Source organism: Trematomus bernacchii, unplaced genomic scaffold (genome assembly GCF_902827165.1).
Source record: "Trematomus bernacchii unplaced genomic scaffold, fTreBer1.1, whole genome shotgun sequence".
Taxonomy (NCBI): domain Eukaryota; kingdom Metazoa; phylum Chordata; class Actinopteri; order Perciformes; family Nototheniidae; genus Trematomus; species Trematomus bernacchii.
In genome coordinates this window covers 21,376,525-21,394,727 of record NW_022987739.1, presented here as the reverse complement: position 1 = coordinate 21,394,727, position 18,203 = coordinate 21,376,525, and the positions used below count along the sequence as shown (strand labels likewise).

At 45.1% G+C, this 18,203-nt stretch overlaps 1 protein-coding gene across 1 annotated transcript in view; it reads left to right on the top strand.

Annotated features, from left to right (window-relative positions):
• The window catches only part of naprt (nicotinate phosphoribosyltransferase), a 31,139-nt gene that overhangs the window by 10,600 nt on the left and 2,336 nt on the right, over nt 1-18,203 (top strand). Inside the window, exons 2-10 of the mRNA XM_034147270.1 lie at nt 457-584; nt 691-773; nt 7,065-7,195; nt 7,953-8,068; nt 8,491-8,687; nt 14,119-14,259; nt 14,353-14,437; nt 14,527-14,607; nt 17,434-17,536. Coding sequence (XP_034003161.1) covers nt 457-584; nt 691-773; nt 7,065-7,195; nt 7,953-8,068; nt 8,491-8,687; nt 14,119-14,259; nt 14,353-14,437; nt 14,527-14,607; nt 17,434-17,536 — 1,065 coding nt within the window. The remainder of the gene's footprint in view (nt 1-456; nt 585-690; nt 774-7,064; nt 7,196-7,952; nt 8,069-8,490; nt 8,688-14,118; nt 14,260-14,352; nt 14,438-14,526; nt 14,608-17,433; nt 17,537-18,203) is intronic.

Genomic DNA, 18,203 nt, shown 5'->3' with positions numbered 1-18,203 from the left:
GACCAATCAAAGCCTAGCTGGCCAGCTCAGCAATCAGAGCAGACTGGGCTCTGGTTTCAGACAGAGGGTGAAAAGAGGTGCTTTTTGAACATTAAAGCATGGAAACATGTCACTGTAGAAGCACAAGTTTAAAATATGAACCTTATAAATGCACATAATAGGGACTCTTGAAGTAAAGTCCTTTTTGTCATGGCCACAGTCAATCATGTGAAGTCTAAACGTCATCACAGTTACACCATTGATGTCTGCTGCTAGCTGCTGGATTAGATTAGCTTTACAGTAAATTATTAGATCAAGCTATTATTGTGTGTGTGTGTGAGTGGCGAGTCAGGACATGTGAGGGCAAATTGAGGACACATGTTCTTATGTAATAGCACATTTGTAGGAGGTACACCTACAACATATAGCCTCTGTTATTGGCCTTGCTGACAGCTGTGTTGTGTTTTGTGGATCCAGATGTGGAGTTCCTGCGCTCAGTCCTGCCCCCGGCCACAGACCCTGCCTTCTTCCAGTTCCTGCGAGGCCTGGACTGCTCTGGCGTCACGCTCCGTGCCATCCCAGAGGGCACTGTGGTGTTTGCGAGGGTGAGCTGCAGCTTTTCAGGGTGCAACTGAAGGTCAAAAGTTAAATACAGGATTCTGGAGGGGGTCAGAGGGAGTAAGTTTTCCCTTATGTTAAAAACATCTGCAGGTGCCTCTGATGGAGGTAGCAGGTCCGCTCGCTGTTGTTCAACTGCTGGAGACTAGTCTATTGTGTCTGGTCAACTACGCCAGGTAAGAACGTCTCTCTTAACACACACAGAAAAAACAGTTGCTCCTCTAGAAATAATGTATATACAAAATGGTTGAATAGGGAGCATATCAACATATAGTTAACCATTACAAACCTATGTGTGTGTATTTGTAGGGCTGCAAACTGTAAATTACTCTAAATATTTTTTAATCCATGGGGTGTCAAACTCATTTTAGCTCATGTGCCAAATCCTAACCAATTAGAATTCAGGTGGGAAAGACCAGTAAACCATTTTTTTATATAAACCTAGAATTAACAACACCACAAAATGTGTCTTTTATTTTGTAGTAGTTTAACCTGTTAAGCCCGAGAGACCCCGGTACCGGGGCACTCCCGCAACATCTTGCAGGAAACAGTGTCTGAGGGCATGTTCATTTAATAAACTATGAATGTTTTATATCCATGTAACGGGAAGAAACTCATCTAACTGATCATTTTAATTTATTTTTCAAAATAAAACCCACAATGCTAACGCTGAGCCTCTGAATTAGCAACGAGCTAAAATAACTGGATGGCCTACCTGCCTGTCAGCCTTCCATCTGTGCACAAACTTATCTCGTGCCCTCATTGGTCATGTGCGCGTTCGTGTGTGTTGGAGGAGGGGCTCTGTAAGGAAGTGGGAGATTTTTTCCGGCTGTGTATTTTCAAATTTTAGCGCACTCGAGCTGGTTTCTCCAAAATTACCCACCCCACCTTTAATAACCAATTAAAAATTTTGATTGAACCAAATGGAAAATATATATATATATATATATATTAGGGCGTATATATATTAGTGGTGTTTTTTTTTAACGGCACTAATTATTTTAACGTGCGATTAACGCATTTGTATTTGTCCTCTGGCCGCCCCGTAGTTTCAGAGCCCAAAGGCTTGACGTTGTTCTATTTCGTATATGGCTTAGCCCTCTAAGGCTATCGCTATTGTATAATCCCCAGGGCAGCATGTCAGCTGGCTCCAGCCTGCTGAGCGCCCCCAGCGGCAGCGCCCGCAGCACCCGCCACGGCGTCAGGGCTCGCTGCAGAAGCCTGCTGGTTTTAACCTATCGGTTAATAAACTGCAGAGCTCGCTAATTAAGCCGGCTGCCACTAATCTGTTGATTAGTAGACAGCAGGGCTCGCTGCAGAAGCCTGCCGGTTTTAACCTTGGTTAATAACCTGCAGAGCTCGCGGCATTCCTCTGTCCGAGATACGCCTCCTACACACAGTCATAATAAACCTCATCATGTGGACAGCACTGCACACACCTCCATTCATCCCCTGAGCGTGTAGCGCCTCATGATGAGAGCCGGAGTGAAATGCAGCGTGGGGAGGCTCCCTCGCAGCCCTTTCGCCTCACGGGCAGCGGCGGCGAGGGCAATGGCGTGGCTCGTCACCATGACGACCATTACAGCACATCACAGAGAAGCCAGAACGGGGGAATGAGACCCATCCTTGATCTGTCAGTATTCCACATGCTGACGATCAAACAGGTGCTGGAATGTGTTCACCAGGTCGACTGGTTCACTTCCATAGACCTGAAGCCTGCACATAGGCCTACTTCCATGTAGCCTACCCATCATCCCGAAACACAGGAAATCCCTGCGTTTCTCTTTTCAGGGAATATCAGACCAGACAATCGTCTGCCGTTCAGATATTCCCTGGCTCCTCGCACATTTTCAAAGTGTGTAGAGAAGGCTGGAGCCACTACACAGAGGAGGGATGAGAGTGTGGTTCTGGATCTGGACGACCTGCTATTGCGGGCTCGCTCCAGGGAGGAAGTTGCTTACAGACGGTACATCTTGTATCGCATCTGTCAAGCCTGGGTTTTTTCATACATTGGAAGAAGATCTGTCCTCTTCCCTCCCAGACAATCATTTATCTGGGAGTGGAATTAAACTCAGCCAGCAGGAGAGTGCGGCTCTCGCGGTTCTCGCGGCAGAGAGTGGAGAAACTGACAGCTTTCCTCCGGCGTGTCACATCCCGCAGCGTGGTGACAGCCCTCTCCGTGATACAGCTGCTCAGCATGACGTCAGCTGGTCACGTGGTGATCCCCCTGGGTCTCTCCCACAGGAGGAGACTCCAGAGGTGGTTCATTCGCCTGCACATCGACCCCGTGCGTCAGAGGTAAATGTGCTGGAGCTGCTCTCCGTTTTGGGGAGTATTCCAGCACTTCGCCCCGTTGCTGTACAATCAAACATGTGTTGATTCGCACAGACAACAGGCCACGGCAGCCTACTCAATCGCCAGGGAGGAGTACGATCTGCGCAGCTTCTGAACGCAGCCAGGCGGCTGCTGTTCTGGGAGCGCACACACGTTGCTCTCCATCAGAGCAATGTATATTCCCGACGAATTGAACAGAGGGGCTCGCAGAGCGCAGGATCACCCCCCTCTGGGGGTAGACACGTTTGCACATCGGCCGTGGCCCAGGGTGCTGTTATACGGTTTTCCCACCAGTTCCGCTGACCCCTCGGTTCCTGGGCCGAGTGCGGGAGAAGCGGCTATCAGCGGTACTGATAGCCCCGGAGCGCACAGGTGCGTCCTGGTTTCCATGCCTACAGCGTACGCTGTCAGGCAGACCGTGGGAAATTCCGTGGTGCGGGGACGCTCTCTCCCAGGCGGAGGGAGCGATCAGCAGCCACCCAGCCGTTTTATGCGAGGAGTACGGAGACTCAGACCTGTGTCACGCACACTGGCGGGTCACGCGCACTTGCGCCTCAGTGGGATTTGGCTTTGGTGTTACGCGCACTAAGCAAAGCCCCATTTGAACCTTTAGATCAGGTTCCCCTTAAACTGTTATCAGCCAAAGTAGTAGGCTATTACTTTTGGCTCTATCAGCGAAAAAGGTGAGTGATTTGTCTGCTCTCTCTGTGGCTCCGTCATGTCTCCGGATCCAAGGAGATGGCAATTCAGCTGTTTTACGCCCTAACCCGGCTTTTATGCCAAAGGTCATCACGAGCTCTTTTAGGTCAAGAGTGATCACCTTGGATGGCTTCTTTCCTCCCCCTCACAGGTCGGAGGAGGAAGCCACATCTCATCTCCTCTGTTCCGTGCGCGCGCTGTCCTGCTATGTGGCGCGCACGGCTGCTTTATGCCGTTCCCAGCGCCTGGTTGTTACATATTACAGAGAGCGCTCATTCGGGCAGCCTCTGTCTGCACAACGGCTGTCACACTGGCTGTGTGAGGCTGTGTCGCAGGCATATGTCTCCTCTGGGGTGGATCCCCCGGAGAACATCAGTGCGCACTCCACCAGAGGAATTTCCTCCTCTACGGCTTTGCACGGAGGAATGTCAGTGGAAGACATTTGCACTGCTGCATCTTGGTCTTCCCCCTGTTCATTTATTCAATTGTATTTGAGGGATGTCTCCCATTCCTCTCTGACACACCCTGTAGGCTACTGAGTGTCTTGTCAGAGTGAGTGACGTCAGGGACCCAGCTGTGCGCCTCTCTCCTGCCTCTCGGCACGCGGAGAGCGGCCCTTTTTCCCTCTTATGAGAGGGATGTTTCCTTTTTTCCTCTGACACATTTTGTACGGAGTGTCTTTTCAGAGTGAGTGATGTCAGGGACCCAGCTGTGCACTCTCCTGCCTGTCTACACGAAGAGAGCTGCCCTTGTTCCCCGTCTTTTTGTCGCTGGGCAAAGTGTGACCTTAGACTCTACTTTTTCACTGCGGCAGGTTTGTATTGTTCCCAGCCTTCGTCCCCTCATGGAAGATATTCATGTTATGCTATATTCCAGGGACTGTAATTCGCATGGCGCAATAGGCATGGGTTATTATCTGAGCAGAGGCCTGTACTACGAAGCCGGATTTTCGTTTAGCCGGCTGACTTCAGGGAAAACTCGGGCTTTCCGGTCCTACGACACTGGTTCTCTTTTTAGCGGGCTAGATCTCCATGGTAACTTATACTGAGCGGCTAACCTCCTCGGGAGGAGGTTAGGTTGCAGGCTAAGAGATTAACTCAGTGAAAGCACCGCCTGCTGACCAATCAGAGCTCCGTGTGCGGAGTTTAAAGCTATCAAGTCATATTACAGGATAGAGGAAATACAGAAAAACTGCCGTTGCAGGAAAGACGGCCGGCAAAAATCAACTGACTGTGTGAACGTGAAAATTAATAGAATATCCCCTCCCATCTTCAGAGCAATCTGACTATTATAACATTAGCGTTAAGAAAGCTTACTTAAATATCTGCCACAACATAAGTAACCGGATCAGAGTAACATTAAGTACAGTCCCCGGCACTGTGAGTGCAGACGTCGATGTGTCCCATTATCATTCATATCATATCACATCATAATGTATCATATATTTCCTTATTTGAGTCAGCTTCTTGAGCCGTATCTGGCCGTGCAACACTCACAGTGTCACATACTGTATGCAGAAGTATTATTTTCAGCAACACATTAAGTTGACGAAACACTCGAGTCAAATGTAATTAAAGTCAGATCCACTCGTGTCTTGGACGGGGCAGTGATATCATAAAGCTGTTAATGTACGCATTCAAACGCTTTTTCTTTTACCAGCTGTATTCACCTTGCAGGTGCAGCTATGTGGCTTTTATCCTGGATAAAGTGTTTAAGTCATGGATGTTTAAAGTTTAACTTCTTCATATTTGACTAATATTAAAGTTCACTTTTCATTCAGGAAGTATGACGCTGCGCTGTCAGTACACTTGTCCATGTTTGAGATTGGTCGAATGCTCCAGATACCACCCCTTTCATGTGAACGCGCACCTAACTAGATAGGACACGGCTGGCTTGAGCGATCCACTTGATTACCAGCGTCGTAGTACAGCTTAGCGAGAGCGCGTATGTTTTGGATTGGGCCAACCGGCTAACTCAAACATATCCAGGTTAGGAAAATCCGGCTTCGTAGTACAGGCCTCAGGTGTGTCTGTGCTTCTAGTACCGGGCGTACCCAGTGGGGCGCAGACTACATCTTGCTTCGCCCTTAACCCAATAGCGATAGCCTTAGAGGGCGAAGCCATATACGAAATAGAACTGAAGTTACCTACTGTAACTCCAGCTTCTATGAGTATAGGCGTAGCCCTCTAAGTTCTGGGCCCCACTGGCTCCACGAATAGCTGAAGAAAAGTTGTTTGTGTGGGAGCAGATTGTCGGGCCTCCTTCCTATTTATACCGGAAGGGAGCCCGAGGGTGGGGCCCACCTCGTGGGTGGGCGTGGACTACAAGTGTTTCAGTGCTGCGCGGGTGCGCAGGGGATTACCCAATAGCGATAGCCTTAGAGGGCTACGCCTATACTCATAGAAGCTGGAGTTACAGTAGGAACTTCAGTTGTTGTTGTTGTTAGTTGGATGGTGATGATTCTAGCGAGAGAGATATGGATACAAAAACATTTGTTTTAAACCGCACACAGCTGATGCTGACAGCCCCGCTCCTGCCGCTCGCTTGCGGCAGACCACGCTTGAACGTTTGCCGGGGAGACGCCTGTACACGGCGTCTACGAGCAGCAATCTTTCAACAGCGATAGCTAAATGGGTGGCGGTGGCTACAGCTTGCAGGACAGTTAACATTGTGGAGGACGAGGGACTGTGAGATAATTCGGATCACATCCAACGTGTTGACTGCACATCACAGCGCATTATTTTGACCCTAGGTGGGAACTTCAGTCTCATGCTTTGACTGAAGATGAAGACAGAGGAGCGGCATTTCGCCAACAACTGTAAACAGGCTTATCTGTTTGAGCAACTGGCTCAGTGCAAAGAAGTACACAGGGTTGGGAGAGAGTGCAAGAGAGAGAGAGAGGTTCCAGATTGTTGTGTTGAGAATATTCAGGAGAATATTTGTCATTGTTCCAATGATAATAAACAAACATTTGCATAAAGCATATTTGTCCACTCACATGTTGATAAGAGTATTAAAAACCTGAAAAATATCCCTCTAAGGTACATTTAGAACAGATAAAAAATGTGCGATTAATTTGCGATTAATCGCGATTAACTATGGACATCATGCGATTAATCGCGATTAAATATTTTAATCGACTGACAGCCCAAATATATATATCTGATACCGTTATCAAATGTTTTAATACTTTTTCTACGAGTTAAACAATTCTATAGGATTGTTAGACTTTAAATGAATAGGGATATTAATTGTTTTATAACATTTTCTCAAACTGGAGACAGAGCCATATATGTATAGCATTTACACACTAAAATGAATCGTATTAAAAGGAAAGTCGGTGAAGTTAAAGTGAAGCTGTTCTGTATTTCATGCTGGCTCCACCATGACACTTAAAGCAGCCTGTCTCTGATCTGCCTGCTCTCTGTTGTCAGTCTGGTGTGCAGCAACGCGGCACGTTTCCGCCTGGCGGCCGGCCCCAAGAGAAAGCTGTTGGAACTGGGCCTCAGGAGGGCCCAGGGACCAGATGGAGGGCTCACCGCCTCACGATACACACACATTGGAGGTAGTGGTCTAAACAAATATCGATGCACTTAAGAATCGCTGTATTGATTGTGTTGCAGAAAGTTGCTTAATGAAATGAGAAATGCAAATCCCACAGTTCGCATTGCATAAAAAAGTTCCACTTATTATATAGTATGCTATTTTTGAATTTACTCGACAGAAAACAGTGTAAAGTTTTTAAAAAAGCAACATTTTGCCTTTCTTATAGTACTGCAATATATCTAATCCTAATCCCCCTCTCATGATATGTATCATATTGCCATATTCTTGTCTTTACTCAGCCCCAATTGTAGTATAGTAAATGTGGTATAGCCTGTCAAGCATGTCCTATTATAAATACTGTATGTCCAGGCCTTTTCCTCTGGGATGAATTACAGAAACGTACTGTCCCCATCAAAACATAGGTAGATGTAGGTGTTCTTACTGAGAGTAAGCACATGGGCCTGGATCTAATTAAAGAGTCTTCATCAGCCCCAGGAGCTGGGATCTTTTCAAAAGTATGATGCAACTTCACCTTCAGTATCACTGCAAGAATTTATAAGAATGTGTCACAGTGTTTCTTCACGTTATGAGTATGTCCTCATACTTGTGGTTACAAGAGCCAACACACATGACTCAGAAAGGAGATGACTTGCAGGGTTATTTTTCTTCTAAATGTTCCATAATGAACTTAATGTGTAACCTCAGGCCTGAATGTGTTCTGAATTTGCCTCTTGGTGCTGTTTACAGACCAACAGACTGACAGGTCTTTTTTTCAGGGTTTGATTTCACCAGTAACGTTCAGGCTGGTTTCCAGTATGGGGTCCCAGTTGCAGGGACCATGGCACACTCCTACGTCACGTCCTTTACCTCCCTGGAGGAAGTCTTGCCAAAAGTGAGTATGTGTTCTCTCCACACATTATTAGGGGTACGTTCCCTTTGAGTGACAGTTTGGGTGCTGTCCCATGCTAGCTAGCTACTCTGCTTACCCCTTCCTAGCATGTTGGACAACTACCGCACCCTTCAGGTAACATAAAAACACAAATGGTTCTTGGTTCCCTAAATCCTACACACTCAACCTTTTAAATAAAGACAAAAACAATCACACATTTAAAATTACACTAATTTAAGATTTAAAAACTCTTTAAATTATGAAGAAATTACATATATTGGAAGAAACATAACATTTTAATCACAGTGGCAAGCTGTTAAATCTTGATGATGCATCATGCTGTCATTGGTCTCCAAGGGGAGTCAACAGTGAAAAGGCCCGCATATATCAATATTCAAATGTTCTTGTCTCGTGTTTCGTCTCAGACTCTTGTGGCGGTGAACGGGGACTCCACTCCAGTGGACATCATTTTGTTGACAAAGGGCTGGTTGAGTCGTGTGTGTGAGCTCCTGGGATCACAGCCTGGGAAGATCCACGAGGGCGAGTTGGCGGCCTTTTTGTCCTACGCCATCGCCTACCCTCAGAACTTCCTCCCTGTGATTGACAGCTTCAGCGTCGGCTGGTAACTAGACATGTTACTTTTGATACTAGAGAGATATGTATGAAGGCTTTTATCGTTTGATTTCTGACAAACAACATATACTTTTCTGTAGGTTTACATAGTAATTGAGTATAGACCCGTGTCCTATGAGCACTTTCATTGCCTGAACCTTTGATTCATCTAGGCCAGTGTTTCTCAAACTTTTTCATACCAAGGACCACTTAACCAATAAAAAAACACTCGCGGACCACCTAACTCCCCAAATATCCAAAATCACATCGTTTTTCTAGAACAGATTACAAATCGCCTGCAAATGGTACAAACAAGTGGCAACATGTGTGATGAAGGTGTTGCGCTGGGCTATATCATGCAATTGAAATTGAAACGTAAGCTCGCTCCATTGCGGAGATATTCCCGCGAGAGTGCGGAAAACTCAAATTTATTTATTTCAAATGTGAAATTTTACCAATATACTCACGGACCACAAGGGGATGCTCACAGACCACCAGTGGTCCGCGGACCAGACTTTGAGAAGCACTGATCTAGGCCATCTTTGTCTTCCTGTCATTTAATAAAAAAAATAAGTCTTTCTTTCAAAGCCCAAAGAAATTCACAGTTACTATTTGTTGCACAATTGTGGATAATAATTCTAAATGCAGGTTTTTTTTACTCCAATGGTGTATTTTACATTGTGATAAGGGTTATTTTACTTTAAAGGATCAGAGTACTTCTGATGTTTTAAGTTCAAAACAATAGGCGCGTTCACACCGCAGTACTTTTCCCACTTTAGTTCCGATATAGTTCCGAAATGTCGCGTTCACACCAAAAAGAGCCGGAACTAAAATTAGTTCATGAGAACCTTTTTACCCCCTTTTCCGTGGGAGAAAAAGGTTCCTATTTCTGATTGGCTGGGCGGATTGCAAACCATGCCCCGTAAAACTCCCAAAAAGTTTTGTGAAGCCGCCATTTTATTATCCTTGCATTAGCATTATTAGCATTAGCATTAGCCCAGCGCACAAACGCAGAGAGACTAACTTATGGCAACACAAAAGAAAACATGGGAGCGGTGGAGATGAGGAGGTGTCGGCGTTCTGGCGATTTACTCGGAAGGCTTCAGTAGAAGCTGCTGGGACTCCCAGCAGCTTCTACTCCGGGGACTTCCGGCCGGGGACTTCGGGTGGCAGTATACGCCAGAGATGGAGTACTCGAGTCCTGGACTCGGACTCGAGTGCCGATTTTCGTGACTCGTGACTCGACTCGGACTCGCGCATTGATTGACGCGACTCGGACTTGGACTCGTGAATTCTCGCGCACGATGACTTGGACTCGGACTCGTACATTGACGCTCCGACTTGGACTCGGACTCGAGCAAGTTTTCTCTGGAGTCTGATGTCCTCTATCCCTGTGTGTGCACCTGCGAGGCGAGTTCACGTACTGGGCCCCGCTATTCCAGTCTAAAGATGTCTAGAGACACACCCCGCATCGTGCTGTATGCTTTCACACATTCTGCTTCCACATTGGAAAAGAGCAGCACAAAATGCTTGTTATGTGGAAAAAATATTGAAGAGAAGGCTCCATAACACATTACGCCTAAGGATCGAGTTCAGACATATAGGCTGTCTTGAACACTATCATCAGAGTAACGTGATCTAATCAATAAATAAAGATTCAGCCGATTACACGAAAGCACATGGCTACTTAACATACAGAATGACTTCATTTTGCATGCTAAGTAGCCATGTGCTTTCTGGGGATCAATCTTTATCGGTAAACCGATTTAACCGGTAAAAGTTCCTTCAAAATAAGAGTCCCGATCTTATTACTATCAAAATAAAAGTGCAAAACGAAAACTTTACCATAGGAAAATATTGGCATACAAATATAATCACTTCTCTAAAAGGTAACTCATTTTAAATATAGTTAGACATATTATAGGTAATTTACAATAATAATAATAATATTAATATTAGTAATAAGCTTTATATTTGTATAGCACCTATTACAAGAATTGTAGCCAAACTGGCTTCACAGCAGTTCAATAGACAGATTAGTATAACATGACAGGATAAAAGCAATGTAGAGGAGCAGCTACATTTCAACACATATATCCACGAAGATTAATACATGAAGACTTGTGACTCGGACTTGACTTGGACTCTTCTTAGGTGACTCGGACTTGGACTCGGACTCGAACACAGGTAATGATGACTCGGACTCGACACGGACACTCATTGGAGGACTCGGACTTGGACTCGGACTCGAACACAGGTAATGATGACTCGGACTCGGACTCGACTCGGACACTCCTTGGGTGACTCGGACTTGGACTCGGACTCGACTAGGACTCTCCATTGGTGACTCGGACTTGGACTCGGACTCGAAGAGTGTTGACTCGAGAGTGACTTGGAGTCGTGAATTGGTGACTTGACTACAACACTGGTATACGCCGTGAAGTTGTTTGCGGCTGTCACTGTGGGTGTTTCTCAATGTCGAGTACGCTTGCTTGGTAGCACATGTCTGCCGAGCATCTTGCTTCAGAAGCGAGGCAAGAATACTTCCTGGCATTCGGAAAACAAAGAGTGGAACAGGCTAGCAAGTGTGCAGGTGTGCGTAATATTAGAGGCCCAGCCTTACATTTTCCGCCACAGATTTGGGGAAATTGGTCCGTGCGCAAAGCATTGTGGGGATTTTAAGACCGCGGAGTCTACACATGTGCAGCCTCAAAATTTCTCCTAACGAAGTACGCCGGGCTCGGTAGATTTCCAAGTATGCTGGAGATTGGAACAGTACTTCGGCGGCACTCGATGACGTAGTATGCTTGAAATAGTGGCTCTGCAGCAGCTTTACTCGGGATTGAGAAACACCCTGTCACTACCCGATCTGTCCCCCTGCCCGATCTGTACTGCACATGTGCGAGATGGTCCGCCATATTGGACAACTCTGTACGGCAACCCAACTAGGACACTTGACACAGTGGCGTTTGGCAAAGCACACAAAGACAACTAAAAAAACCGAGAGAGATGAGTTATTGTTATTACAATGTCACTTCACTATTATTTAACAACTCTTTTTATTGGGTTCTTTTATTTGGGGTTAAATACATTGTCAGAATAAGTGAGAAATGGATTTAACTTCTGTTAGACAGCTATCATACTGAATAAATATTTACTGTGAAGGTATGCAACAATGTATGGCATATAGCTGTCTAACAGAAGTTAAATCCATTTCTCACTTATTCTGACAATGTACTTAACCCCAAATAAAAGAACCCAATAAAAAGAGTTGTTAAATAATAGTGAAGTCACGTTGTAATAACAATAACTCATCTCTCTCGGTTTTTGGAGTTTTCTTTGTGTGCTTTGCCAAACGCCACTGTGTCAAGTGTCCTAGTTGGGTTGCCGTACGGAGTTGTCCAATATGGCGGACCATCTCGCACATGCGCACTGCAGATCGGGTAGTGACAGCGGCCTGCTAGTAAACCCAAAGCAGAAGAAGAAGTGACGTCAGCGGCTTCATTTGCCTAATCCTCCCCCAGGGATTTATTCCGGTGTGAACGCGATCTGTACTTAGTTCATGAGAACTAAAGAGTTCTCATGAACTAAGTTCTGATGAACCTTTGTGGGAAAAGTACTGCGGTGTGAAAGCGCCTAATATAATTACAATAACATATCTGGCCTTGCACTAAAAACAATTTGAGGTAATCCTATTATTGATATCAGAACCAACCCAGTCTCACGGCATTTCGTGTAATAGTCACGAAATTAATTTAATCTATTGATTTGTGTTCACCAACACGATTTTCCCCTTTTTTTCGTGTCACACAGCACGATTTTAAAGTGTTTCGTGCCTGCACCACGTCTTTTTGTCCGATCGGGTCTTGGAAGCTGTGTGGTTCATAAAAACATTTTCTTACTCAATATCAAGCCACGATTATTGTTTTTAAAAAGAAATGGTATAATGTTGGACTTTTTTTTGCCGTCCGCGAGGAAATAAATGGGGCTCAGAGCCTCAGAATACTGAAATCTGTATTTTTTTTAAATCTTTTTTTCCTTCTAATTTGTTATTATTTACATTGTTTTTAAACTCGTGACGCGAAAAAAATTGGGAAATCGTGTTGGTGAACACGAATCAATAGATTAATTTCGTGACTATAACACGAAATGCCGTGAGACTGGGTTGTCAGAACAGCGTCGTTAAAGGTCCCATGACATGCTTTTCTTGTTATTACCCGTCCCCTTGTGTGTTATGTAGCTTTTTCTGCATGTAAACGGTTTGCAGAGTTACAAACCCTCAAAGTACACCCTGTAGCGAGTAACACTCTAACACAGAAAAGACCTGTCTAAGTCCACTGAGACAAATGTAACATTTGTGATATTGGGCTATATAAATACACATTGATTGATTGATTGATTGATTGATCTATGCTGCCCCAGAACGCCTCGTTGGAGATTTTTCTTTTTCAATTTTGTTCTTCTTGGGTATAGTGACGTATTGAGTATAGTGACGTAATGGCTTGCTCACACACACACACTCACTCAGCCTTATCTTTTCTCAGCTGCAGCTCCGCGGATTTCTCAACCTGAACTCAGCCTGAACTCAGCTTGAGACAGCGAGACACAGCGAAACTCAGCCTGAACTCAGTCTGAGCACACACACAAACTCACAGCCAGGCTACGAGTGTGTGTGTGTGCTCAGGCTGAGTTCAGGCTGAGTTTCGCTGTGACTCGTTGTCTCGCAGACCCCACGCAGCAACCAGGAAACGACACCAGTAAGCCAGCTCACACTGTCCGCTCCAGCAGCGAGCCCTGCAACGTCCCGCCAACACGGCACCCAGACCCCACGCAGCATTCTCATCTGTTTGTCATTGCTGGTGTCATTTTCTGGTTGCTAACGCCATTGTAACACATAATCACTGATGTTCCGCTGTAACGGTGGTGGACTCATCAGAACAGAGTGGGCGAGCTGACCAATCAGAGCACAGTGGGCTCATAGGGAGGGGGGGGGCAGAAGCTCCAACAAGGCGTGTAGGACAGAGAGTGAATACACATACTATACAGAGATGCTGTATGAGAAACCAATGTGATTTTGGAACATTGAACAATGTAAATCTATTCTAGTATACCTCAATAATGGAATTATGATCAGTAGAAATGGCCATGTCATGGGACCTTTAAGTGCTTGTTTTACCAGCAGGTGTCACTAGTGTCAAATCAGCTTTGCCCTAATGAATCTGTTATTAATATATTTTGGTGGTAATCATTTGACTATCTCTAATTGTGACAGCTCTGATGCTCAAATATACACAATGCACAATTCCAGCTAGTGCTGTTATCCTTTGTATACAAATAAATAACTGAATTGAAAATGTTAATAAATCAGAATTTCCCAGAAACCCTACTCATTTTATATTTCATGCTCATGTGATGAAATGTGTGTGTGTATCTGATTTCAGCAGTGGTCTGTTGAACTTCTGTGCTGTGGCCTTGGCGCTGTGTGAGTTGGACTACAAACCGCTCGGAGTCCGTCTGGACAGCGGAGATCTCTGCAGGCAGTCGCTGGAAGTCCGCCGTGTGTTCAGACTCTGCAGCGAGCAGTGAGTGAGGGGCCATGCCGAATGTGTGCATCTTTAAAACCTTGAATGGAATTAAACCTGATGTCTGTGTCTGCTTGTCTGTTGCTCCTTCAGTTTCTCCGTCTCTGCCTTCGACTCACTGACTATCGTCGGGACCAACAACATCACAGAGCAGAGCATGGCGGAGCTCAACGAGAAGGTAGGTTAACTGAACATGTGGATTGATTATGATGAACAAGCAAGGTTTTTCTTTCCCTTCCCCTGATGTTTTGTGTAACATTGTTTCAGGAGAATGAGATCGATGTGGTTGGTGTTGGAACACATCTGGTCACCTGCACACAACAACCCTCGCTGGGCTGTGTGTACAAGGTAATGCTTTTTTAATGTTTTATATGTTTGTATGTGCTATAATGGGGTGCCTTTTTTAATTTTCAGTGTACCTCATGCCATGACAAAAAAATATGATTTATATTTATATGGGAAAGGTCTCCTATTATGCAAAATGCAATTTTGTCTTTTATACATAAATATGTGTCCCCGCTCTTTTCTTCCGTACCCAAATCTCTAAAAACGGGGGTACAACTGAGCTGATCCAGATTTGCTGCCGATATGACATAATATCGGAAATGTGGGCTGGCTTTACGCCCACGGCCCTATTAGAAACGTCGCTATCAGAAACAATGCGCAACGTGTTTTGGAAATAATATGGTCTTTGTTTACATTAGCACATTTTGAACATGATATGGGGTTTAATCACGGCAGCATTTAGCTGAGTATCTGGGTAGAATTCTCCTGCATAAGCTCCCCCTCTTTTTTTTTTTTTAAAGCTACGGACCAGTGGTGGCTGGTGCATTTTTCTCCAGGGGGGGCTCTACCAAAATTCAAGCAAACTTATACACAAACTCAAAACATATGTCATATAACTGAGTCAAATTGGGTTATCTTCTGAAACTGATTCTTGTATTTTCTAGTTGGCCTCATGTGACATTCACTGTCACACCCATGTTTTATTTCAAGGCATGATAAGGCAACTGGAAGTCCCCAGGTGGAGGCCTAGTTTTGTGAAATATTTGGTCCTCATTACACATATCACTCATTGTCAATCCCCAGAAATATGCCTGCGTGGCAGAGCCAGGAGAGTGTGAGTGTCGCATTGTCAGCCCGCGTAAGATTGTGACGCCTGATGTAAAAGAGCATGTGAGGGCTGTCATGTGACTGTCACCTTCAACCTGACACCCCGCCGGAGGAGCCGTGTCACACACATTTTACGTTTTTTACAGAATATGAATACGAATACAACACCCTCTGTCCTTAGACCCTCACATCGGACAAGGAAAAACTTCCAAAGAAAACCCAGAGTTACGGCCCAGAGTTACGGCCCGTCCACACAGCGGCGTGCGTTGAAGCTTGCTCCATTTTTTGGAATATGAGGAAATGACCTGCGGTGTGTCTCTCCCAGCATACACGCGGTTTGATTGGCTGTACTGGCAGATTTGCATAAACGGGATTTGATTGGCTGACGCTTCCACCGAAGCTTCAGAAGCTTCAAAAGTTGAACATTTCTCAACTTTTGCAGCGAGCCATGCCAGCAAAGCTCCGCTTCGCTTCCCACAATGCAGTTTGGCGAAAAGTGACGTCACCCCATTCAAGTGAATGGTGAAGCTTTCAACGCTGTGTGGACGGGCCGTTAATGGGGGGAAATGGAAGAAACCTTGGGGAGAGCAACGGAGGAGGGATCCCTCTCCCAGGACAGACATGCAATAGATGTTGTGCATAAATTAAAAAGATAATACATCCAAATGCTTGAAAAATGCATACAATATATAAGAAGAAGATGAAGATGGATCCAGGGGGATGTCAACAATCCTCTGGGTGCCATTACAGAGGTAGTAATGTGAGCATCAGGCAGGACCACAGCAACAGGCACAGTTATCAAGGTTCAAGGTGGATTTATTTGTATAGCACATTTTAAGACACAGAGGCAATTCAAAGTTATTCACATAGGCATTCAACACATAATAATAAAAAACTAAACAAACACAATATCGAAAAAAAAAATAAAGACAATTCATAAAAGCGATAGAATACTGGCTGCAACTAAAAGTGCAATGATAAGGCACGGTTAAAGGATCTCAGGATAGGCTGCATTAAAAGAAAGGGGTTTAACCTTGATTTAAAAGAACCCAGTGCCTGTCCCCTGAGAAATACCTTACCCTTTTTGAACAACAACAAAACAGCAAACATTACACAGTTCATTCATTCCTTCAGCGTGGAACTGTAGATGCAGGGCAAGAGCTTCTTAAACCAGTTGCTTCTTCTCTCCTTTCTGGTGACCTGGCTCTCCAAACCTTCCAGCCGAGCGTTCAGGGAGCTCTGCGTCTCCTTCCACTCGTCCTCCTTCTCCTGAAGACTCTGCTGGAGGCTTTCTTTCTCCTGAAGGAGCGTTGACTTCTCCTCCTGCCACTGCCGATCCAGATTCTGCTTCATCCTTTCTTTGACCTGGAGCAGGGTTGACTTCAACCTCTGCCACTCCTGCTCTCTTTTCTTCAGATCCTTTATTTCGGTGTCTGTCTTGATGCGGTTGCTCTCCAGCTGCTGCTCTGCCTCCTTCAGAGCAGCCGATAGTTTGGTGTTTGCCTGTTTCTCTTCTTGGAGCTGGGCAGCATATTCAGCATTCAGACATTCAGACTTCTTTAGAGCAGCAGTGAGGTTAGTAATCTCTCCCTCCTGCAGCTTTGTTTTCTCCCGGTTTTCTTGGAGGTAATCGAGAAAGTTAGCCAGCAGGTCCTCCTGAATGTCCAGGTGGACTCTGCCCTCAGACTTCCCCGGTCTCAGCCTCGCCTCACTGTCCTTCAGCTCACAGCGGACCTGGTCTTCCAGGAAGCTGAGGTAGAAGTTTATCGGAGGTTCAACCTCTCTGGAAATGAAATCCATGTCTCCCACATTTGTGTTTGCCAGCCTCAGGGTTTATCTCCCCTGTGTCTTTTGTTTCTGTTGCAATCTGCACTTTGTGTAGCAAAGTTAAACTTGCTCTGAACCAACTGTCTGGAACTGTCTGCCTTTGAAAAAAATGTATAAAATTAAAGTATTTTTTAATGACAATCTAGAATGTGGGAAGAGGTGGGGCGGCGCCCCTAGCACTGATTTATCTTATGTTAACATTTGTATGATGCCATTTTATTGTCTGTACGTTAGCTGGTGGAGGTGAGGGCTAGTCCCAGGATGAAGATTAGCGAGGACCCAGAGAAGAGCACTGTCCCTGGGAGGAAAGCTGTCTACAGGCTGATAGATGCTGAGGGTGAGGACTCATCCACCCACTTATTTCTCTCTGCATTCTAACCATCTTACTAGTTTTGGCTGCTTGTGCCATCACAAGAGCTACGGCAGGGCAATTTCAGTAACGGGGCTCTTCATGCTGACAAGATGTGGTTGATACCATAACACGATCATGTAGCCCTCTGAGGGCTCTATTGTATTTGGTTTTTGCAATCTTGACCATCAATAATGATTATCTATATTTTTTCTTGATTGTTTATTATACTTTGAGAAAATGATGTACCCACACATAAGGCTCATCTTAGCATGTACATGGGCTGTTGCATAAAGCATCCCCTTTGAGTGCATTTTGTAAGATTAACAATATATTATAGGTAAAATATGACACTTAAAAAAAAAGAAAAATGGTCGATGAACAGCATCACTTAGCAGCAGTAGATCAATACACTTTACACCCGCTGAAAACCTGTCTGCTGGGTAAACAGTCGGAATAGTGAGCTAGCTAGCTTTCTAATAGATTGTTGCCATAGCAAAAGGTCACCTCATTGTTTAGCCAGGGGGAGAGGTGTCTGACTATGCTACTCCATATAAGGTTAGTCTTAATATTTATGAAACAGACTTTACTAGACTAGCCTAATCTAAAACCAGTTTAAGGCAACTGGCCCAAGGTCACACCAATTAAAGTTGAT